The sequence below is a fragment of the Protopterus annectens genome, chromosome 17.part0 (genome assembly GCF_019279795.1).
Source record: "Protopterus annectens isolate FY-2018-M chromosome 17.part0, PAN1.0, whole genome shotgun sequence".
Classification (NCBI taxonomy): domain Eukaryota; kingdom Metazoa; phylum Chordata; order Ceratodontiformes; family Protopteridae; genus Protopterus; species Protopterus annectens.
The window spans coordinates 111,686,568-111,712,434 of record NC_056751.1 but is presented as its reverse complement, the minus strand read 5'-3'; the positions used below and the strand labels follow the sequence as shown (position 1 = coordinate 111,712,434).

The following is a 25,867-nucleotide window of genomic DNA, read 5'->3' as shown; positions in this document are numbered from 1 at the left end:
ATGCATGTAGGTGCATGCGTGAATGGGCATGCCTTCTTTGAAGGTTAGGCGTTGGGCTGGCAACTTGGCACCATAAAAAAAGATGATCAATGGACCTAGATGGCTCGTCAGTCTCTGGTCTAGAGGCATTTTGTGTTATACATCCTCACAAATAGCTGGATGGACACCTTACACTCCCAGTTGTCCACTGCAGTATTTAATACCTCTTCTAATAGCTCTATCCAATTGTCTGCTGTCTAAAACATTCCTTCCCTGAGTGGCTCTAGTTAATGCAGTTAACATAAAACACACTTAAACAGATTTTCAAATTATCAGGACCCACAATTCTAGACATAAGATTTAAAATGATTTCTCGGTTCAGCCTCTATGTTGGTATTGACAAAAGTCAAGCATGGCTCTGCATTTAACTCAGCCGCTCCTCAGAATCAACATTATCTGGATCCTGTCTCAGTCAGGACCCTAAATTGTTAGTAGCTTCACAGACAAATCTGGCCCCGAGCCCTTATTGCAGTTATCCTGCTGGTTCACAAACCACCTCTAAACATGACTTATCCAGCTGTCTCTCAAGCCCCCTGTAAACAGGTCAGTCAGGACACACTTCAGGCTACCTCTAACTGGGCCCATTCCTATTTCACACACCAGTGACCCTCGCACTCAATGCGACAGGCCATTTGGCAAAGCAATGGCCTGCGTTCTTCTTTTGGCACTGCTGGTGTAAGAAAAACACTGAAAAATTATAAACTAAGAGCTAAAACAATTTTTATTTAGAACATTGCATCCATGACCTTAGCATAATGTGTGTTAGCAGTAACACACAGAAAGTAAAACTATGAATAATTGGGTCCGCACAACTCTAGAAACACGATTTAAGCTAGTCTGCTTTATGCATGCCTATCCATTCTGTTGATTCAAAGAGTTCTAGATTATACAGTAAAAGTGAAAGTTTGTAGATTCTTTTAGCGCCATTTTAGCCATGGTTTTCTCAAATTAAGGAGACAGACTATCGGCATAGCTGGGCGGATATTCTGTTTTGACACCACAAGATTTTTCATCCAGTGTTGGTCTCTCCATTACAAGGCTTGGATGTGGAGTTTTGATTCTTTTCTGAGGTTTTTATTTATTGATTGAATTGATCAAATCTGCTATGTTTTTAAAGAATGAAGAAAAAACCTTTTGCTGCAGTAGTTTGTGAAACAAGTAATGATTTGACTGCTTGGTGTAGGGACCAGTTGTTCACCACTTCAAATGTATCCGTCCCAGATACTAAACCATCATTCCAAATGTTTCTGTAAGACTGTGTCTTGCTGGTCTTTTAGGACTTGTGTGAGTATATCGGTGACATCCTCTTTTGTGTTCTAGGCTAACTGAGGTAATTTTTCAAAACTGTACCTTCTTGACATTTGAATTTTGTTTTAAAGACAGTGATAATATTTTCTATTGAAATTATGTATCCATTTTCTCTGAGAACTCCTGGCAGGTTGTTACTGCAGCCTGGCAGGTTTTGGAGTTGAGGGCTGTTATGTCTGCGAACCTTACATCATCCTTGGGCTTCGGGAAAGAAGCTCACCACACAAGGAAATTGCAAACTGCTAGTAGGTCAGTTTCCATGACTGTGAGAGAGGACGTTTTAGAGGCAGCTGTGGCCACAATGAGAAAGACCTCATTAGTATGTCTCTGAATAGAGCTTTAGCTAACAGTAGTGCTTTAAGGTCTGAAAGCAGTAGCATTCTATGTGGTGACCCAAGTATCAGGTTAGCAAAGGCACTCCCCTACACTCACACATATATCCACCAATCAACAAACAATCCATTCCCCAACAAATGTTAATCATAGTTACAGGATCACTCACCCATTCACACATACTCTATTCCACGCCAGTGCACACACACACACACCACACCACACCACACACACTTCTGGAATGCAAACACTGTTCATAGGTTAGGTTCATAGATTGGTACTGGGCTATCTGCCCAAAGGCATATATTAGCCCAGCCACATTGTGCGGTATTCACCGCCCCTTTAGTAGTTCCCTAGACCCTTGTACTAGCAGCTAGTACCCTTGGCCCCTATCTAGTAGTGCTGTTGGTGTGATCCCCAGTGTGAACTTTCTGTTACCCATCCACTCATCAAGGTTCCTCTTGAAGAGTGATAGTGAGGGGCACTGTCTTATGTAGATCGGGACCCTGTTCCATAGTAAGGGAAGTCTCTGCGAAGGGAATCTATCCCTCCAGCATGTTCTATTCATTGTTGTGTTGAGGTTGTACAGAGAATCCTGAATTATGCAATCAGGGTTATACAATGGAAACTTGCACTACTTATTTACCTCCTTTGGCATTAAACAACTTGATTAGGGAGACAATTCATGTAATCATCTTGTAACAGGTGCATGTGTGCAGTAACTGAAATTGCATTGAAATATACAGTCATCTCATAGCCACATTGTTTCCAGTAGTTTAAGCTGCATTACAGTAGTCACATGTGAGGATAGTTTCTAGTAATATAATTACAGTATATCTATTCTTCTACAGGTGTTTGTCAGTGTTTGCTACATATTCTATACATTTGTAGCAAATATGATTATTGTTCTTATGCACTGCCATAGTAAAAGTGCATTTACTTTCTCCAATCGTGTGCTTATTTTTTTTCTTTAAATGCAATATTGTTTTAAGCTGCCAGTTTTTCAACTGAACCAAAGTTCCTAGCTGGTGCAATTATTTTTGGAATGGAGTTGTGTAATGTCAGGTTGAGTTTCACCTTGTTTTATTGTTGAATTTTTTTATGCCCTGTGGTCTTTCCAGTGCATTGAGGGAGTATGATGTACCATAACCAAAGTCCAGGTTTGTTCCAAATTAGTTCTTAACAGTACCACTTACACTGATCATGTTGACTTACCCAGCCTGCTAGCAGATAGGTTCAGCGCAAACTTCACCTCCCTGTCCCCCCCAAGGCCCTTTCACCATCCCTGATACTTGCCCCGCACCTCACATCTCCATAGATCAAGTGTTAAAGGCCCTATCCAAGGCAAAGAACACAACTTCCATGGGACCTGATAATATCCCAGGCTGTATTCTGCACCATTTCCAGCAAGAACTAGCCTCACCATTGAACACCCTATTCAACCATAGCCTAAGTACAGGCTTCATTCCAGCAGAGTGGAGAACTGCCATTGTCATCCCCTTGCACAAAGGTGGTGCCACCACTGACCCTAGAAACTATTGCCCCATTAGCTTGACAAGTCTGATCTGTTAAGGACGTGGACCTCATAAACATAGGCAATCTCCAAGCACTTGATCTCACCCAGTTTGGATTTGTCAAGGGCAGATCTTGCCTGTTGAACCTGGTTGAATTTTTTGAGACTGTCACCAAGGCACTGGATGAGGGAAAGTCAGTACATACAGCTTACCTTGACTTGGCCAAGGCCTTTGACACAATCCCCCACTCGGGCATCATCGAAAAGCTAACAGAACTTGGCATAAATTCCTATCTCATCAGGTGCGTGGCCAACTGACGTATTGATAGGACCCACAAGGTCAAAATAGGTGCAGTGCCTCTACCTCCGATAGCAGACCTGCCACTAGTGGTGTTCCCCAGGGATCTGTCCTGAGACCCCTGTTTGGCATCTACTTCTCAGACGTCCAGGCAAAGACATAAGGCTTGTGGCTGACCAAGTTTGTGGGCAACAGTAAGTTATGTGCTGTCATTGACTCCCCGAATGATGTTAACATACTTCAAGAGGGTCTCACAGCAACAAATGACTGGTGCAAAATCATGGCCTTAAGTTCAGTGCAAAAAAGTGTATTATCATACCATTCGGCAAAAACACTGCCCCTATTGATTACCACATTAGCAGCAACCCCCTAAGCATAAAACCTGTGGTGAGAGACGTGGGTACACAAGTTAGCAACAATCTCACATTTGACCATCATGTAGCGGCAGTTGTCAGAAAAGCCTTTTAGTTCATGTCATAAGTAAAGTAATTGCATCTAGAAAAAAAGGAGGTTATTACCTCTCTGCACTCCTCCCTCATTAGGCCAATAATTGAGTACAACTCCCTGTTTGGTATGTACCACTCCAAACACCTGCACCAACTGGAAAGGCCGCAGAAATACCTGACAGAGAATCCATGGCTTCTAATACCTGTCCTAGGTGGAGAGGCTCAAATCACTGTCACGCTACTCTGGATTGTACAGATTCCTCAGAGATGATCTGTGCTTTGCCTACAAGGCAATCTCAGATCCTGCTCTACTAGAGATGCTCCATATCCGTAAGTCTAACTCCTCACATAGTGCCCGATCGAAAAGCTTGAATCTAATATGTGACATTAACAAAACCTGCTGGGAGAGAGGTTTGTCTCCTAGAGGCTGCCCCATCTCTGGAATAGACTCCCCATACATGTCAAACAAAGTACGTCGCTGACACTCCAAGTGCAACCTTGATGAGTGGATGGGCAACCACAAATTTGTCCCACCTGTGACTCTCAATGACAGGGGTGGCAGGTGCTGATTGAGGTTTCTTTTTTTGGGGATAAACTCTTGGCTAGACTTGTAAGGGTTCCACAGCCATCAGCCTGGTAATCTCCTATGATCCTATGAATAATGTTTTGGCTGTGCCTAATATCTGCCTTGGTGTCATCCTATCCAGTTCATAGCATATTTCATATAATAGTGCTAGTGCTGCTGCATTTTTATTGGCTAATTTTTAGAGGAGCTGTCTTCTATGTGGTTTTCAGAAGCTTTTGGCTCAAGAGCTGTCTAATGCCACCTGATACTTTGTAATACAGATTCCCAGACATGAAGTTCTCTACTTTATCCCCATTTTCCTCCCTTTTATTCACTTTCTTCTGGTTTTGAGATGATAATCCACAAACATAATCCTCAGGCTGACTCTACTACTGTCTGGCTGTTGCATCACTACTTGATGAGCAACTTTTGATCAGTTTCCAGTTGATTTCCTGTTTGCTGTTAAGGTCTAATGTCTCTGGCCATGCATCTTATAGGTTCATAGGAGATTACTAGGCTAATGGTTTAAGAGCCCTTACAAGCATAGCCAATATAAGCTGATTTAACCTGATGTATGTCCCCTAGTGGCAAGAGGATGGCATAGGTTTGTACCTACAACTTGAGTTTTTTTTTTTACAAACTGCCCCTGTCCATAAGGGACATGGGCGTTACTCCAGGGCTGATTTTGTGATTTCCCCACATCCAAATTGCATTTGAAGAGGAGCAGGGATGGGCTGTGCTTAACATGAATAGGTTCCAAAGAAGGGGTAATCTCTGAGACACATATTTGTCTCTCCAGCATGTTTTTCTTTAGTCGCTGACTAGGTTTTTTTAGTCGCTGACTAGGTTTAGATCCCTAGATCAGGTGACCCTTATTCTGTTTGTCTTGCAGATGTGTAGCAGCTCCATCAGGGCTGGATTTGTCAGTGCCTTGAAGGTAAGGCACAAGTCACCCCTTAATAGTTGGTAGGAGACTGTGTATAGGGATAAGGTTTTTAGTCTATCCTCATAGATAATATTGTTAATACTCTCTATTTTATTTGTGAGGAACCTCTGAGATCCCAAAAAACAAAAACAACAGTTTATACTTTATACATAAGGATAAATGAATAGTTATATGCCATATTTTTATAACGCTATCCATAAAAAGATGTTATAATTCATGACAAAGTTATCCAACAAGTTTAAAAAGTTTTTTATGTGTGTATATATATATATATATATATATATATATATATATATATATATATATATAGAGTTCTCAATACATATGGATTTATCAATACACATGATCATCAGATTTTTATATATATTTTTTGTATATATACATTTATATATTTTATATATTTATATATATATATATATATATATATATATATATATATATATATATTATTTATACATTTTTATAAATGTGAGATTATTATATTTGTTAAAATGTCTTAAAAATGTTTTTAATGAATTATTCACAAGGTTTTTTATGAACTATATTATTTTCATTCAATATTCATGAGCCGAATAGTGATTGGCTTGCCAATGAAATGTTAGAGCTTTTTAAATGGTACCAATTAAGTCAACAGTTAATAGTCTGATGAAGCATTCCCTTTGAATGTGAAAGCGCTTACTGAATTTCAAGTCTTGGGCCTTGTTTGGATTGTTTTTTCATTTTATTTCTAATAAATAGTCGGCTTCTTATTGCCGTGTTTTGGCTGCCTCTTTCAGTTCTGTTTTTTTGGGATTTTATGGACATTTGCTGCAGCTGAGGAGCCTCTTCCTTGTCTTGGAAATTCTTTTTCAGTTTGAACCTCTGAGATCGCTCCAGTTTTTGCAAGTGCCTAATCAAATATATGCCAAAATGGGCATTGTACTTCATTAGTGATCTGAATACAGTTAGACAATAACTTCCTTGGATATGGATGACACACCTTTACTTATAAACTGTGCCACCTAGGACTTCCTCACCACTGTGAACATGTGGCGGCCAAAGTTCTGGCTATCTTTCTGTGTACCCAAATCTCTCGTCTGACTCCACTGTTAGGGTGTGCTAATAATGTTATTTTCCAGGGTATTTGACCTTCCAAAGGGTATGATGATGCATTTTTTCACATTTAGTTTTAGCCCATGGCTCTAACACCAACCATTGTCTTATTTAAACCCTCCTGAAGGATATCTACATCATTGGGGGATTCACTGATTGCCCCCAGCTTGCAGTAGTCAGCACTGTCATCTAGAGGCCTTCCACATTAACCTTGACTTCAGAGAAGTGTATTCTGAATAGGAGTGATCCCAACACTGAACCCTGTGGCATGCCACTAGTAACTGGCCGGGTTTGAATTCATCCACTTTAAGCACGTGTCCTGTCCATGAGCTAATTGGCAATCCACCTGGTGACATAGATGTATATGCCCAGTTTGGTGAGTTTATTTTTGGGGAATTGTGTCAAATGCCTTGACCAGGTCAAGGTAGGCAGTATGCATTGTTTTACCCTTGTCCATGGCCCTATTGACTTCTCAAAGAAGTTCACCAGATTTAGCAGGCATGACAAAGCCGAATTGCATTGGGCTCAGTGTTTGGAGGTTTCCTATGTCATTATGTATCAGGTCAATGATTATTCTTTCCATGGCCTTACATATAATACTTATGGGTCTGTAATTTCTCTTGTCAGGTGATGGTCCTCCTTATGCAGATGGATCACTGTTGCTGCCCTCCACTCTATTGGGACAAAGCCAGTCTGGAGGCTGTGCTTAAATAAGGATCCTAAACGGCCTGATGGGTCCTGATTCAAACTGTTTGAGGCAGCCTGGTATATCATCCGGCCCCATCGAAGCTGCATTTTGTGCTTTAAAGAGTGCAGTGGCAATCTGTCCTTTGGTTATCTTGCATTCAAGCTTTGACTTCTTTGTCTTGTTGCTGAACTGCTTTTAGCCTAATGCATTTTTGTTAATTCTCTGTGTAATTTCAAGATTTCTCTTTATTATTGAGGATTTCTATCACTAGCCTTCTACCTTTCATGCATCAGTTTGATTTCATTAATGCAAACTGATGGAGGACTTATTGGCTATACCTTTTGGCCATTTCTTTTAGCTTACGTATATCCCCTTAGTTTCTGAGATATTCTGTTGCTAGCCTTGTACTTTGTCTCATATTATTTTATACTTCATGGGGCCTGACAGCATACTGCTTTTAGATTGTCTTTTGCTCTCACGTTTATTCCCAGAGTGTATTTTTTCCCTTCTTGCTTCCCTGCCTTCATCCAGGGGTACCATATATCCTGTTGATAACCACATTTCTGTCACTGTGGCTGTTAGTACACTTTGAGCTAGAGCTTGATCATGTGCTGCAGTTGTATAAATCCTCTGTTGTGATATTTTTGAATGAGTCTTAGCATTTAGTATCTTTTTTCTGTTGAGACATTTTTGTAGGACAACTATCTCCAGTTCAGCAAGCAGACATCTGATGTATATGCATTCATACAAGGGATTGTAATTGGTGATGACGTCTGTCTGTGTCTGTTTTGGTTCCTTCATACCAGAGTAGTTACTTCCTAAAGTAAGGAATTGTAGTAAACAGGATCCTCTTTGGGTACAATCCTTGGTTTTCTTGTTTTGTCGACTCTTGACAGTTTATTAGTTGGCTGTAAACTGGACAACATGAAGTCTAGAAATTTAATATTTTAACAAGTTTTTAATTTAGCTTTTTTTTTGCAGGCAGACAGGTGTGAAATGCTTTGTTTGAGCTACAGCAGTTTTTGCAGCACTTAGTCCAGAAGATGAGTAAAGCTATCAGCTGTTAATGTACTGTTTAGTGTAGTACATGCTTTGTGTTCCTCAGCAAAAGTCATTTCAGCAGATGGTTCTCCTATATACACTTATGTCCACCAGCCGGTCCCATCATTGGCTGTTAGAAAATGCATTATGCATTTGTTTTTTGAATTCCTTTACTCTTCACATAATTGCTAATTATGCTTCATTATACACTGTTTGACTGTGAATCTCCGCATGTTTCTAGTAGTTAAATGGGTTGCCAGATGCATTTTCAATAAATGTGATCTTCAAGGGAAGACAGGCATACTGTTGCTCATGCTAAGTCTGTTTTCAGTGTGAGTGAGTTTTGTTCAAGAAACGACTGTCTGTTTTTGCTGTAAACGTTTGATACAAAAGTTTTAAATTAAATCCAAATCTCTGTAATCATTGCAAAAATAAAGAAGAAAATAATATCCACACTGACTGGTTTGAACAGTGTTTTATGGTAACCATAGAGTCTCGACCAAGTACTGGGATATTGGTATGGCCTGGCGGGGGTGGGGGTGTGATCCATTACCCTGCCTAGGGTCCCATTGGACCATAATCTGGCTCTGCCTGCTACAGTTGTATTCAGAAAAAAAATGCACATTTCTGTATTAGTGGTTTTCATTTGGAAGTGTATCTGTAATTTTCTGCCGTATAAACTGAAACTGTTTTTCTTTTGTGTTTTTAGATTTTGCCTATAGCACATACAGAGATACGTCCAGACCAGGTAAAATATTAATATTCCTTTCCCTTTTTCGTGTAGCCAACATTGTAGCCATTATTTATTTCTACATGGAATTGCCACAGTTTCATTTAGAAGACTGAGTGATTACTTCTCCCACCTTTTTAATGTTGTTTACTGTTTTATGTTGTCCTTTTTAACATGCAAACTCACAGTGTCACTTTGCTGTGTAAAGATACATGTGTGTAATACCAAATTACCAGCTCTGGCTGTTTTCCATTGCTGCATGAAGTGACATGGACCTCTGGCTGTTGAGCTTGGATTTATTTAAGCAAAACTTTTAGTTGATCTGGCATTTACTGCCGTACTGTCACGATGTAGGTAGTACTAGTAATGAGGCTTTACATAGAAACATAGATGTTTAGTAGAAACTGTGAACTTTATGACCTTCAAATAAAGATTTGCATAATAATAATAATGGTAATAGTAGTAATGTGTGTGTGCATATATATATTTTTGTGTGTGTATGTATGCATGTTTGTATATGTATGTGTGTCTATGTGTGTAGTGTATATGTATGTAGGTGTGTTTGTGTGTGTGTGTGTGTGTGTGTGTGTGTGTGTGTGTATATATATATATATATATATATATATATATATATATATATAATGTTTTTATCTGTAGATATATATATATATATATATATATATATATATATATATATATATATATATATATATATATCTAGACACAGCATACCACAGCCTTTTCATCTTTCAGGCACCATCAGATGAATGTCCTATGTGTAAGGTGCATATAATGTACGTGCACCTAATCCACAGAACTTCGTTGCTGCCAGTCTGAATGTTGCATTTTGAATTCATTCTTCAGGTCGTTCACTGACTTGGTTCCACTAGCGAGCCTTCTATAGATAAGTGCCCCGTTAGAGTCTCTCTTCCTTTCTTTTTTACTACCTATTACGTTAAGTTTCCATGTCATTCAGAAAGGGAAAATGTGAGTGTGGGAGGCATATTCCCCATAAAGATAGTCACGAACAGTGCCTTTTTTTTGTTTGGGTGCCACCCTTGATCATGTGCATTGCGAGATTTGTTAGGTGTTTTTCCCAGTGACACTCCACAGTCATCTGTTGTCTCTTTGCATTTACTTGGACAACCGGCAATTGAAGCTTTTGGCTCAGGGTAGCATGGCTAAATCCACCTGCCCTGATGTTCAGCCACCACATAAAAAGAAAGCCAAGAAAATGCAACCTGTTACTGCTGCTGCCCAGCCTCCACCAGATGTCTCCATCAGGTTGGATGAAGAACCCAAAGAATCTTTGATGCCACTGTCAGCTCCCTCTGCCACAACCCAGTTGGAAGTCAGCATGGAGATGCATCCCCTTATGTCTTCTGATGCTGTGCCTACATTTAGTGCAGATGTTGAGAGAAAACTACAGCTGATTATTTCAGAGGGGCCTAGTGGGATTCCCCAAATACTTGTTATGGAAGAGTTGCATGGTACCCTCACCAAATCTAGGCAAGAGTCTGAACCACCTAAATTTGTTAAAGCTGATGTTCCTTTAAAAAAAAAAAAAAAGCAGAAAAGAAAGCATGTGGCCACTGTGGCTAAGGATCCGTGCAAAATATGTCCGGAATTTACTCTGGGGCTTTTCAGTGCTCTTATGGCTCTTAAGCACCCCCCAAGGATTAACCTTTCCTGCTTCCACTCCTTCTAAATACCCTAGGGTCTCTAATTCCTCTGATGAGGAATTAGACTGTAGTGAGGCGTCACTGATTTACTCCTTTCAGATCCATTCTTCCTTTGCCCTGGGGTCTGGGGAGGAAGATTCTCTTTCTGGTGACTTTCCTAAGGAGGAATTATCTTTTGGAGATACGTTGGTTCATATGATGGGACACTTTTTTTTTTAAGTGGGACTGATCCCAGGTTTCTGATGTTCGAAAAAGATACTATGAGCTCTTGCAGATAGATTCTCCTCAGCCTTCTGCAGCCCCTCCAGTACTGGTTGTATTTTGGATACATTCATTGTAGGTTGTCAGGTCCCCGACACTCAACCTCCTGCCACTAAGAAGCCAAACCGGTTCTGTAAAGTTTCTGAAGATCACCCCTTTTTATATATAAAAACCTATGCTGTGATCCTGCTATTTCTCTAGCCACTGATAAACCATGCAATCTGCTGTCTTCTAAGCTTTTACCTTCTGATAAGGGCAGCTGTTTTATATACAGGTATGGTAAAATAGTATATACCTCTGCTACCTTAGCCTTTAGGACTGTTAATTACCAGATCCATATGACCAAGTATGTCCAGGCTGTTCTCACCCAAATCGGAGGCATTCTGGCTGATTTGTCTGACTTGGAGGGTAAGATGTTTGCCATTTCCCTTTTGAGCTCGGCTTCTCAGGTGACTCGTCATTCTATTAAATGTAGCTGTGATGCCGTTGATGCCTCATCTAGGGCAGCTGCATCTAGATCAGTTATGATAAGTTATTCTTGGTTATGCCTCTAGGCCCTGTGTGAACACATCAAGACCAAATTATTGGATTCTCCCTTGGACAACCAAAATCTCTTTGGCAATGCTGTGGTGGAATTATTTAAGACCCTTGAGGATGAGGGTAAAATTTATGCAGGACTTGTAACAAGTCTTTGTCTATCCTGTTTTGTAAGTTTCAGTGAATGTATTCTTTCTAAGCCATCTTTTGTTTGTAGGGAGTTTAAACAAGCTTCTAGGGGCTTCCTTCCCTGACAAATCTGCTTCTGTTTGACATTCAGCCACTCCTATTCCATGGCCAGATTCCTCTGTCCATCAGGTTGACTCTTCCCTTTTCTGTTTGGCAACAAATAACCACAAAGGCTTGGATACTTTCCATTGTTTAAAATGGTTATTTTATGGATTGGAAATCCCCTCCTCAGCCTCCTTCTTGTCAGCTCCATCATTTTTCTTTGGTTCTGCAGGATCTGATGGTACAGGGAACATTCATCCTGTCCCATTGCCTCAACATAGAACAGATTTTTATTCACGATGTTTCTGGTTCCCTGGATGGATGGGTCCTGGAGGTCCATTCTAGATCTGCCTTTTTTCAACCACTTTCTCAAGGTTCCTTCTTTCAGGATGTTGTTTCTTCAGGCACTTTTCCTTCTGCCTCTTCAAGCTTATCTGACATTCCTGGATTTGAAGGATGCTTACCTGGTAACCCTCTGTTCAACAAATTTTTATGTTTTTTTTTGTTTCTCATTATCAGTTCTCTGCTTTATATTTTGGTGTTTCTATAGCTCCAAGGGTCTTTACAAAATGTCTGCTGCTGTGGTAGCCTTCTGCAGACTTCAGGTAATTCAGATATTCCCTTATTTGGACAACCTTTTTATTCAAGCCTTCTCTCAGCAGCCCTGTTTCATGATCTGCATGTCACTATGCTTCTGCGCAGCGTGGGGTTCAGGCCCAGTCTCGAAAAGTAAGTGTTGACTTCCTGTCAGAACCAGGTGTTCCTGGGTTGCAGGATTCAGACCATTTCAGTGTTGCCTTTCCTCTTTTCCTCCCGTTTCCCATGGCCCTCTCTTTGACTGCTTATTTCCACTCTGTTCTATCTCTCCCAGTGCTTCCTGCAAGGGAATTTGTTTGAACTCTGGGGTATATGGCATTCACCATTCCCATGGTTCCATTTACTAAACTCCACATCAGGAAATTTCACTGGTATTGTAAGACTGTTTGGCTCCAGCACTGCCTCCCTCTTGAGTATTTGGTTCCTGTCTTGGCTTGTCTCAAGCGCCACTAATGGATTTGCCAGATTTGCATGAATGCAGGTCTGCCTTTCCAAATTCCTCTTCCTACTCAGGAGCTGTGTGTAAATTCTTCCAATCACTGTTGAGGGGACCTACTCCAGCAACCTTAATGTCCAGGGTCTTTGGTCCCATCAACATCTGCAGACCATATCAACATCAAGAAGATGAGGGCTCTACTTTAAACTCTCCATGCTTTTCACTCCCTTTGGGTTCCAGGTCCTCTAAAGAGTTTTGCAGACAATACCGCAATCGTGGCACATCAACAAGTGAGTACACAGCTTTGCCTTTTTTGCAGGCTGGCTCTTCAGGGTTGAGATTTTATAGTCTCCCATCACTTGGTTCCACAGGAAATTTACATTTCTTTAGAACACAAACTGGTGGCAGACGCTTTGAGCAGGTCCAGGACAAATCCTTATGAATGGATGCTTCACAGGGATGTATTTCTGGACATTCTGCATCGGTAGGGTACTTCTTAGCTGCATCTTTTTGCCTCTCCTTTGAACAGACAACTTCCCAGTTCTGTTCCAGAGTGCCAAGTCCTCTGGGTTAGAAAGTGGATGCTGGGCCTTTTTCTTGGAAGGGGATGTTTCTATATGCCAGTCACCCTCTTTCTCTACTACTAAAGGTCCTGCTCAGGATCATGTGGGATACACCCATAGTCTTGCTGATGACTCCCTTTAGGACCAGATGGCACTGGTTCCCCCTTCTTTTTCACTTGGCTAGGGACAGTCATCACAGGTTACCTCACAGGATTGATTTTCTCATACAAGACAAAGGTTGTCTCATTTACCCTCAGTTGTCCACCATTCAATTGACACTTTGAGTGATAGGGTTTTGATTCCTTTTAAACACCAATTTTCTGAGGATGTGCTTCTAGAAAATTGTGTGTGATTATATGGAGATATTTTTTGTTTGCTGTCTCAAGTGTAACCTGGGCCCCTTTTCTGTGTAAATTCCTGTGGTCCTTTCTTATTTGTGTGAATTGCTCAGTTCTGGTTTGGCATATTCATATGTTAAAGTTCATTTGTCAGCCATTTTCACTTGTCTTTCTCTGAATCCATCTTTGGCTTTTATTTTTGAAGTCAAACAAATTTTAAAAGATGTCATTCTTATTTGACATCTGAGAAAGCCTATTCCTTTTTCTTGGGACCTTAATTTTGTTATTGAGAAATTGAGCCAGTCCCTTTTCAACCTGCAGTTTCCTCTTCCCTACAACACTGTATTTGAAACACTTGATGGTGGGTTTTCTGCCAAGAAGGTCTGTGAACTTCAGACACCCATGCTGGTTCCAACTTTTTTTTTGTACAGGAACAGGGTGTCTTTTAATACCAATTATTTTATGCCCAAGATGGTTAATGATTTGTTCTTGAATCAGTCCATTTATCTTCCTTCTTTTTCCCTTCTCCAGAGAATATTCGTGAGAGAGGGTTCTTCATACCTTGAATTTACATAGACAGCTCAGATATTACTTGGACAAGATAAAACATATCAGGAAATCTCAACAGCTTTTTGCTTCCTTTCATGCCAAGAAATTGAGTTTGGCAGTATCCATCTCCTCTTGGATTTCTAAGGCCATTTCTTTTTGCTATTTTTTTTCATGACAAACAGCTTTTCATGCTCGTTCTACCAGGGCAGTGGCCTGTTCTGGTGCTTTTATCAAGGGTGTGGATACTAGATCCATCTTGGAAGCTGCTACTCTGTCTTCTGTTTACACTTTTGCCAAACATTATAAGTTGGATGACATTTCTAAGGCCAAGGGAGGTTTTGCCAGGGCAATCCTTCATTGTTTTTTGGAGGACTCTTCTGTGACTTTCTCTTCCCATACTTTTACCATAGTTTTTGTACTCTCCCAGGAGTAAAGATTACTGCAGCAGTGATAAAGAAGGGCATTGTGCGGTTGTGTAAGATCTTACATACACTTCCTAATTCTAACTGTTAAGTAGTTCAGTTTGTATATTATCTTTCATTCAATGACATTCAGTTATACATTCCAAAGCTGAAAAATGTGAAAAATGTGGGAAATAAACTGACATGCTCTAAATAGGAGGCATTGAACATCACCATTTGGTAATGGCTCAGCTAGTACACTTTAAAAATAAAAAACAAAAATTTAAAGGACATCTTGTGTACTATGCCTGTCCTGATTTACTTTAAACAGGCAGGCAGTGCACCCCTTGTTGTGCTTGTAGCTTGTTTCCCCCCTAGGGATAATAGGGATACACTGACACTGTTTGCACACAGGAACAATAGAATTGAAAGCCTTGCTAAGGCAGGACGCTAAGAACAGAGTTGTGTACATGGTTTTGTGTATGTTGCCCATGTTTTTTGGGCAAGACCAATAACATGTTTAAGGTGAGACTGTTACAACACCTATCAGCCATTAGAAATGGTGATGTTTATACGACAGCAGCATCCTTCTGGAGGTTTTTTTCCTTATTTGAATGTCCTGACTGTTTTCCTCCTGGTTGGATCTTGTCAGCACCAAGCATTTTGGACTAATTCTAACTGTTGCAATATTCTGTCCCTCCATAGCTCCTGTTACCTTTGTTGTTTTCCTTCTGGCTGAAGAGTCTTCTTCTGTTCCTGCATGAACATGTTGCTACTTTCCTCTGGGGTTGCTGTAGTCCTGGGGCATTTCAGTACTGAGGATTATGCACTTGTATGTCATATATGTAACTTAAGCCTTGCACATAGGAGGTACATCTGACATGTGCTGCAAGCAAGATGTAAAAGCTTTGGTATGTTAGCCAGATGTTCAAATCCCAGGATTTAAGAATACTGCAGAAATGGAACATCTACTGTTATGGAAAGATCTTACACAGCTGTACTAATGTATATGCATATGCAAACACACACATTTTTATAAATATATATATATATATATATATATATATATATATATATATATATATATATATATATATATATATATATATATATATATATATATATATATATATATATATATATATATGTGTGTGTCTGTGTGTGATATGTGCAGTAATGTTTCCCCTTAAGCCAAAGTTGAGGAGCAATTTAAAAAAAATAGCTTTTCTGAGGATGAAGTGACAAGAAACAGATCTGCTAACTAATATATTTTTTGATGCATTTATTTTTCATTCATGAATGTATGCCAGTACCGCTGTCAGATGAACAAACAGCATCTAAATTACTCTATTAAAAGACCTAAATTTTCCCTATGACATAAATGATGGAGAGACAGATATGTTTGTCAGAGAATTCCCATTCTCTGGAACATGCTTCCCATCCATTTGAAGCAGAGTTCCTCCCTTTCCTTAATTAAGTGCACCTTGGACCAGTGGATGGGTAATCGGATATTCACCCCTGGTCTGGCATCTATGTTTCTGATGGGACAGAGGCAGTCAGAAAATCACCCCCCTACATAAATCAAATTTGTGGGTCACGTTTGGGTTTCACAGCTAGACTTGTAAGGACCCTAGTGCTCATTAGCCTACTATACACCTGTGAACCTATGAATACCAAAAATCACCAAGGCTGGTATTTTAGTTCCACATTGCTGATTGTACTCCTGTAACAGCTTGTGCCTGGGCAAGCCTCCCCCTTTGCCCCACTCTAGCTACAGGTGTGTGTGTGTGTGTGTGTGTGTGTGTGTGTGTGTGTGTGTGTGTGTGTGTGTGTGTGTGTGTGTCTGTGTATATATATATGTATATATATATATATATATATATATATATATATATATATATATATATATATATATATATGTGTATATATATATATGTGTGTGTATATATATATATATATATATATATATATATATATATATATATATATATATATATATATATATATATATGTGTATGTATATATATATATATATATATATATATGTATATATATATATATATATATGTATATATATATATATATGTATATATATATATATATGTATATATATATATATATATATATATATATATATATATATATATATATATATATATATATATAATGGATTCACTTTACAAGCTCAACATTTAAAAATGTCGAAATTCATATGTCCGAGACCATATCATCGACGTTTTAAAACAATGAACATGTAAAGCGGAGATCTCCATAAAGTGCGGAATGGATGTTTCCCTTTTCTTCGCTGTAGTAAGATGTCGGAGTCGCTATAATTAAATAATGGGGGGTGCAGGGGGACAAAAACGTCTTAGAAAAAAAAAATTTTTTCGTGTTTCCTTTACAGGTTCTTAAAGCTGTCACCTGACTAATTTGTTTTAAATGGTAACATCACTTTTTTCTTTTGTGGTAAGAAGTTGGTAAGTTATTGTAAACTACATTTTTTTAAGTAAGTTTTTTTTTTTGTACTTTTTGGGACTGGGCAAGTGTTTTAACAGGTGAAAAGTTACTTTCCTATAACGTTCCTGTTTTACTGACTGTTGCTGCTATGCTTCCCTGGGAATTGGGCACCTTTTTCAGGTTATCCATGGAACTACCTACCAGTTTCTTCTCTCTCTCTCCTTCTAGGCATAAAACAAGTCAGCTGTTATTCAGACTGCTACCACAGCAAGCTGCTGAAGTGCCTCAACCACAGGTGGATGACTGCTGTGGTCAAAGCTCATTCCTCAGAAAACTTCTTTTCCTGGGGTCCCACTGTTGTAGTACCTATGCCACCACTGACCTGGGGCTAGATATATCTTCTGTGGCTGTTGGAGAGCCCTTGGTGGGAAAGGAGAGCCACCCTTGTCAGTCTTGGGAGAAATGGCAGAGAATACCACTCTGTCTAACCAGAAAATTGTGCTCATTCTTGAAGAAGTTTTTGTTGGCAGTACTGGTTGTTTCTTTTTGCTTCATTCTTTAAGGAATTTCTAAATTTAAAACATATAATTTTATGTTATCAATTTTCATTCTGTCAACTCTCTGTTACCCTGTACAGGAGTAATTTATTTGGCTTATTTCAAAGTTTAATGCAGGCATTTCACCTTGCCTGAAAGGACATTTCTGGTAAAAGCAAACTAGATTCTTCATTTTCTGAAGAAATTCAAAAATTGACCTCTAAATGATTGTGAAGGACAGACTGTGTTTTGTCTCCACGGGTATCTGACTCAGATTCTGAGGTAATTGTGGCTTTGGCCAGTCCATTAGAAGGATCCACTTTCTCTGTAACTATTTCCAGAATGAAACAAATGTTTCAGTGAGAAAACTTTGATGTTTCACAATTCCTCAGGAAGTATTATGTTTTCTTACAGCTGGAATTTCCAGAACGGTCTCCTGTTCCTTCTCTGCAAGATGTTGCGGTCACAGACTGTATCTTGCTTTCTGTCCCCTAGAAAACAAGTAGACTGTATAACTGTCTGTCTTTTAAGGTTTTTATATAAGCTTCTCAGATCAGACCCAGCACTATTGTTTTTCTGGACTTTTGCTGATAAACATTTTGATCGGATGTTGTCAGTCTTCATTTTATCCTTGACAGATTGGTTCATTTCTGATCTCATAACTGACTCGGCCTTTACTACATCTCGCGTCAGCCAAAACTTCTCAAGCTTCACCTCTACCCAGAATTCCTCTCTCTCTCTCAATTACCTCAGATCTCATTTGCCACTTTTCGAAAATGGTCGTGTCTAGCTACTACTCTTTAGCGCTAGTGGGTTTAGGTAAATTTTTGTCCTTGTTTCTTATAGTTTTCTGTCTAGTTTCCCTTTTTTTCTTTCTGGTTACACTTAAGTGTATTTCTCCGAGTATCATCATTGATACTTTTTACTTTTACACCTTTGTGTATTCCTTTCATTGCTGGTAGTCCCCCCCCCCCCTGTAGTCTTTCTCTTGTCACTGTACACCTTCGACTATCATTTTTGATAGTCTCCTTTTTCCCCTTTTTCCTTCTTTCCTTCTATCTTAAAACATAAAAATATAAGTAAAAATTGTATCTCTTCTTCTCTTGCTTTCCCTTTTTTTGTGGAGTGAGATTTACTTAGTATATTTCTCTGTTTTCCCTGCTTGACGTGGCTGAGAAAGTTAAAAGGCCCATCTGGCTTCAAAAATTGCGAGAAGTGTGACCATAAAATTCCCTCGTCGGACTTTCATTTATTGTTGTTTATTGTCTTGGTCTTTACCATTTACAGAAAGATTGCAGTATTTGTCATGCCTTCAGCCACTGCGCTTTAGTGGAGAGGCAGAGTAAGCTTATTTTAAAAGGACTTCCCCTTCAGCCTTTGGTGAAGCCTTATCCACTGGAGATAAAACTAAGACAGATGTTTCATCTCCTCCTTCCTTGTCATTTGTAGAAAAATCTAAGAAAAGAAGTCTCTCAGTTCCGACCTCCCCATCAGCTCCAAAAGCCAAAAAATTGAAGACCTCTGCTCCGAAAGTTCCCACTGAACAAAAGGCCTCTGCTGTTGACACTGCAATGCTGATGTGCATTCCGGCACTGATGGTAATTTCGAGTCCTTCGACGTCGAAGAACTCGATACAAAAAGTGACTGCTGCTTCACCTGACAAGACCACTTTGCCTAGAACTACCTACTCTCTATTAATCTCTTTGCTGGGGAGTTCCCAGAGGTATTCTTGCAAAGGCCTAAATCCGCTTCCACGTTATCCATCTGTTCCATCAAAAGCCTTTTAAAACTCGATGTGGATAGGCTAGTGAATAAAATGTTATGAGTTCGAGGGCTTTCAGGCCCCTATTCAGTACTAACCCCTTTGGGCATTGGTACCAAAACTTCCTTTACACCATTAAGTACTCCTCCTATAACCTCCTCGGAGGTCTTAGAGTCCTCTGTTCTAGACCTCCCAGTATCGACTGCTCTAGCTCCGGAGTTGTTCGTTTCTTCAGAGCCAGTAGTTACCCCGAGCTCTTCATTTGATTCTGAGCAGGAGACCTCCTAGAGCCGTGGCTAACCTGCTGGTACCAGGGGACAGGTCTCGACTCCAGGTTTTTCCGAACTGTCCCTGCTCCTCAAAGCTTTGGCTTGAGTTAGTTCGTCTGTGGCTTTGGTCTCGGGGGGGGGGGGGTGGTTCTTCAAAGGGGAAGTGACCCCAGTTCCGAGGCAGTCCTCAGTTCCGGGCTCCCTTCTCTCTTCAGGGGGGCCGGCTTTCGAGGCTATGCAGAGGGCCCTTTCTCTTGCAGAGACTCAGTCAGTGCCTTCCCTCTTGGAACAGGTCTCCCTCTCTCTAGTTCTGTTCTTCCTCCTGCCTCTCCACTGGGACAGTGGGTGCTGAAGCCTCATGTGTCACATGCACAGATACTGTCATCTTCTGTTGCTTCCACAGATTATCCACCTGAGGAGGTCCTGCAGAAAAAAAGAACAAGAGGAAGCACTTGGATTCTCCCCAGGAATCCGTCACAGCAGACTCAAGATTTCGATGAGGGGGAAGGGTCCCCACGGTCACCCCCTGAAGTCTCATGTGGAAACATCTTGGAAATTTTAAAACAGAGTGGTGACTAGAAGTCCCAAAACCCTTTCTCTGAGGAATCTGTTTACTTGCAGGCTTTCGGCACCTGCCCGTCTACCTCTTGGATGACTCCACCTGCTGATGAACTCATTTAGTTGATTTCTCAGTGGGCATGGAAGATGCCAGACACCATTGAGCCCATTTCCAAAAGACTGGGTAATCTTCTTTCCACTCCAGAAGATTAGCACTTTTGGACTAAGGGGTTGGCTGTAGATGCTATGGTCATAGAGGCAGCCACTAAAAGGAACTTGCTGAGGAGATTTCCTCTGTCCATCTGCCCAATAGGGAGTCTCGGGCCATGGACAAATTTGGGAAGCAGGTCTACACTTCACTTTTGATAGTTTTACTAAAAAAAATAAAAACGTGTATTCTTCTGCAACACTTGTTTTTAGAATTCTTATTGTCTAGTTCATTTATTTATGTTTTTGGTTGACTCTTCTGAAAACATGTGAAATGTTTTTGGCATTTGTTTCATCTTTGAAAAGTAATCTGTGTCATGCAATTGGTTGTCTGTGCTTCAGGTGGCTACCCACTCTCAGAAACGTACTTACGGTTTTGCTGATGCCGCTTTCAGGGCTCTTGCCACTGAAACTATTTTGAAGAGGTTTGCTTGTTTGCATTTTCAAAAAACCTAGAAGATGTTATATGTGAAGCTTTGAATTCTCCCTTGGATGGAAAGTTAGTTTTGGATCATTTGCTTGAGAGCTTCATGTGTTCTTTCAGCCCTTCTTTCTCAAACTTTGTCAAGGGATTTAAGCAGCCCCTCTTCTTTTAAAGAGAAATAAACAGTCCCACCAAGCTGCTGGCAAGCAGATGTTTAAAATGCTATGGCAGGGAGTTTCCAAAAACTAAATAAATTCTGCAGAACTAAAGACAGTCTTATAAGTCTGTATGACTATTTAAAGGACTCCCCACCCTGGCAATCCCTAAAGCTGTCCAGTTTACTTTTGGTAGCTGGAGTCTCTTCATCCTTTTTGAGGTAGTCTCTCTCTCACTCTCCAGACCTGACTCTTCTTTTCCCTCCTGTCATGGAACATATACTGTTTTGGTTGGGGGATGTCAGTAACTCTCCTCCTTTCTCTTTTAGGAGAAGGATTTCATTTAGTGTTGCTTTTTTTTTTACCAAGTTCAGTATGCTATCTCTTAATAGGGCAGCCGCGGTGGTGCAGTGGCTAGTGTTGCTGCCTCACAGCAAGAGGTTCTCCGGCTCTATTCTCGGCTGGGGTGCCTTCTGTGCAGAGTCTGCATGTCCTCCCTGTGGATGTGTGGGTTTCCTCTGGGTGCTCTGGTTTCCTCTCACATCCCAAACACATGCTGTAGGTGGATTGGACACTCTAGATTGGCCCTAGGCATGAGTGTGTGCATGCATGTATGTGCCTTCCATGGAAGGTTGGGCGTCGGGCTAGCAACTCGACACTTTAAAACTCTGCTGCCACTCATGAGCGGACAGGTGGTCTGCTGTGGCGACCCCTAACCGGGAAAAGCCGAAAGACTAAGTATGTTCTCTTAATAAGCTTAGATTTTCAAAAGATACATTTCATCACATTCCTGGATCCATATGTCAGAAGTTTCTAAAGATTTCCCTCAGAATGGATCACTTTGTCACTTACTCTGCATTACCTTTTGGTCCATCTGCTGCTGCACAGGTGTATATATAAAGCGTCTACTTCCTGTGGTAGCCTGCTCGAAACTGAAGTGTTTTTACATATTTCCTTATTTATATGACTGGCCTTTCTTTGCAGAGTGTTTTTCAAAGTGTGAGGAATCTCTCGTGGGTAAAGGATTTCCTACACAGACATGGATTCCAGCAGAATGTACTGATGTCTTTTTTGACTAGTTCTCACATGATTATTTTCCTGGGGTACCTCTAGAATTCAGTTTAAAGAGATTTTCTTCCACAGGAAGAAATAGATCTGTATCTAGAACTATTCCCAAGTTGTTCTACTTAGACTACAGTCCCACCAAGTGAATTCCTCAGGAGTCTGGGTCTTCTGGCTTGTATGATTCTCATGATGTCTGTTACAAGACTCTGCATGGCAAACAATCAACTCGTACCTATAGGTTCATGGGTATGTACTAGGCTAACAACCACAAGGGCCTTTTTAAGCCTAGCCAAGCATCTCAAATCTCTGACAAGTTCTGGTACCCGTGATAATTTTAAGCAGAAGCTTAGGAGATGAAATATTTACAAGCAGGGGCCTGGGAAATGAACCATTTACAGACTGCCTGTGTAAATTAGAGTCATAGGTGCCAAACCAGTGATGAAATGTTCATCGTGCATACAGCTGCAGCCATAACAGATGGGTTCTCCTGCCGTCAGGCGGGTCCTCGGTCAGCCGAATTCCAAAGTCTAGGTCCAGCGTCGGTTGTCATCGCTTCTTCCCTGACGTCAGTGCGACAGGGGTATAAAAGAACCAGCCGACACCATTTTCTTCAGTCTTTCTTGCCGCGCGGTGCCCAAAGCAGAAGCAGTTCGCAAGTGCCAGTCGGCCAGCTCCTGAGATTACGAATATTTCTCAACCGAAGACTTCTTGAAAGCTAAGTACCCCGTTGGGGAAACTTTTCTTGCCTCAGACCGATGTCAGACAAAGTTAATAATTGCATTTCATGTGGGAAGCAAATACCGCATAAGGATTTCCATTCCCTCTGTATACCTTGCTTAGGCCCAGACCACGACGTCTCGGCCTGTCGTTTTTGTGCTACATTCAACAGACGCACTATTAAGCGTCGGGCAGAGTTCGCCCAACACTATTTTGGCAAAAAGTTTTATTACAACATGTCGTCGGATACTCCGACTCCAATTTTGAGTAAACGACATAAAGATAAGGACCGACATACGAGGTCCGCGACTTCTACTGACACCACGCTAAAGCCGACTACATGTGCTCCGGTTCTCAGCGAGGTGCCTACGCAGCCCCTGACTACCGATGACACTTCATTAGCGGTATCTTCTGTACCCGAGGTCGCAGGCTCTTCGGCCCTCACCCCAACTACAGATACCGAAGTCACTCTTGGCGGGGAAACTCAGAGTTCAGACAGGCCTGCCACCTCTCAAGGTGTCTTCAGGCCTTCTCCTTTTTCCATTAAGGCTTACACTAAATCTAAAGCAGCCATGCATTCAAAAAGACAAGCTCCACAGGGCCCCTCTCAAGGCCCCATGCCTAAAAAGCAGATGCTCAAAATGGCTGAGGATTTGATTACTCTTATCAGGGGTTCTCAACCCCCCCCCCCCCTCGGACAAAAGGCCCAGAGTGGAGGAAGACTACCCTTCCTCGGACCAGGCCTCCATTACTTCAGAACATTCTGAGGACCAGGAACATTCTTACTCCCCTTTCGAAGATTCTGATGCAGAGGAGTCCATTCCTCTGTCTCCCCTGTGGATTACTCTTATGGGGAAACCTTGCAAACCTTGAGGGAACACTTCCACTGGGAAGGCCAAGAGTACTCAGACACCAAGAAAAGGCTCAGGATTTTCTTTGCTCCCTCAGCACAGGCCTCTGGCTATACCTCCTGTCTTAGACATACTAGATGATGTGTATTCAGAGGCCAGCCTTAACCCAGATTCTTTACCTCCAGCTCCAGTCAAGCCTGACAGGTATTACCGGGTTCCTGATTCACACCAATTCCTATACAAAGCCATGCGGCTGACCCAGAAACTATTTCACAGGGTCCCAAGGGAATTAAGGCCTCCACTGCCAAAAATCCATTACCTTCAGAGAGAGATTCCAGAGCTTTAGAAAGGTGGGGGAAAAAGGTATACACCTCGGCCACTTTAACCATGAGGGCTTTAAACTGCCATTTCCATATGTTAAAGTATCAACAGTTTTTGTTATCTCAGTTGAAAAGCAAAATGTCACAACCTGAACAACCAGACTTGAAGGAGTTGCAGGATTTGTTGCATAGTGCAGAGCAAGTGGGTAAACATACCTTGCAATGTGGTTTTGATGCTTTAGATGCCTCTTGTAGAGCTGCTGTTACAGGATCAGTCATACGTAGACATGCTTGGCTCAAAGAGCAAACCTTACCAGATCATGTCAAAGCTAAATTACTAGATGCACCTCTTCAAAAAGATGTATTGTTTGGTGTTAAAGCTGAGGAGGTATTAAAGAAAATGGAGGAAAAGGCAAAATCAATGCAAACAGTGAAAGATTTCCTACATGTACAACCGCCACGTTTCAGTAGAAATTGGCCTTCAAAAAATTGGTCCTTTCCAGCCATGGACAGACCTCAAAGAGGTAGATACAGGCGCCCGAGAGGTAGAGGGCAATCTCAAGGATCATTTAGAGGCAGACAATGGCAAACACCTACACCAAGAGGGGGTGAGGATAGTTCACAGCCATTCAGAAAGAAGACCCAATGACTTCCCCCTTTGCATGCCAAGCAAGGCTCAAATGGCAGCACCTTTAGGCGGAAAACTGGCATTATTTTCGAAAAATTGGCATATTGTCACAGAAGACAAATGGATCCTGGACATTATAGACAAAGGCTACAGATTCCACTTTCACACCCTTCCACAAATCAGAGGCATGCCAAACCTGCCACACAATCAAAGGGCAGAGGCACAAAAACAAATTTCAGATCTCATGGACATGAAAGCTATTCAAGAGGTACCTGCACAAGAACAGGGTCAAGGTTTTTATTCCAGACTATTCCTGGTACCAAGGAAAGGCAAAGATTGGAGACCTATTTTGGACCTATCCATCCTAAACACATACTTACTCGTACCAAAGTTCAAGATGCTCACATTACAGCAGCTTCTTCCCATGCTGGGCAAGGAGTCTTGGCTGGTAACATTGGACCTCAAGGAGGCATACCTGCATGTCCCAATCAGACAAGATTGCAGAAGATGCCTCAGATTTCTTGCAGGTTCATCCCATTATCAATTCTCTGCATTGCCCTTTGGCTTATCTGCTGTGCCCAGAGAGTTCACGAAATGCCTGGCATCAGTAATTGCCTTCTGCAGACTTCAAGGGATACAAATATACCCATATCTGGACGACTGCCTGATCCAAGCGGACAGCAAACACACTCTTCTGAAACACCTGGCATTTATAATAATGTTGTTGAAATCTCTGGGATACACAGTCAACAAAAAGAAGTCAAGACTAATACCCTCTCAAACAATAATTTTCCTGGGTGCCAGCTTGGATACAAACACCCAGATGGCTTACCTCACGCCAGAGAAACAAGGGCAATTAACTCAATACTTCAGAAAACTGGCAACCTTCACCAGGCTAACTGCAAGGAAAATCCTGCAGGCTCTGGGATTCATGGCATCTTGCATCCTGCTAATCCCATGTGCAAAGCTGCATATGAGGAAACTTCTATGGTACCTAAAAAACTTATGGTCTCAACACAGCCACAGTTTGGAAGCAATCATACCACTGATTCCATTCTGTGGTGGGCTCAAGCATGCCAAAGAAACATAGGTCTCCCATTCTGCAAGCCTCAAGCAAATCAAGTCATCACAACAGACGCCTCGGACTACGCCTGGGGGGCGCACATGACAGATCGGTGCATTCAGGGCAAATGGTCACATAAAGAAAAGCACCTACACATCAATCAAAAGGAAATGCTAGCAGTAATAAATGCTATTATGGCTTTCAAAGACCTGCTGCATCCAGGACAACTATTGATAAGAACAGACAACACCACAGTGATGT

At 41.1% G+C, this 25,867-nt stretch overlaps 1 protein-coding gene across 1 annotated transcript in view; it reads left to right on the top strand.

Moving 5' to 3' along the window:
* The window catches only part of TMEM175 (transmembrane protein 175), a 668,934-nt gene that overhangs the window by 62,091 nt on the left and 580,976 nt on the right, over positions 1-25,867 (top strand). Inside the window, exon 2 of the mRNA XM_044059461.1 lies at positions 8,979-9,017. Coding sequence (XP_043915396.1) covers positions 8,979-9,017 — 39 coding nt within the window. The remainder of the gene's footprint in view (positions 1-8,978; positions 9,018-25,867) is intronic.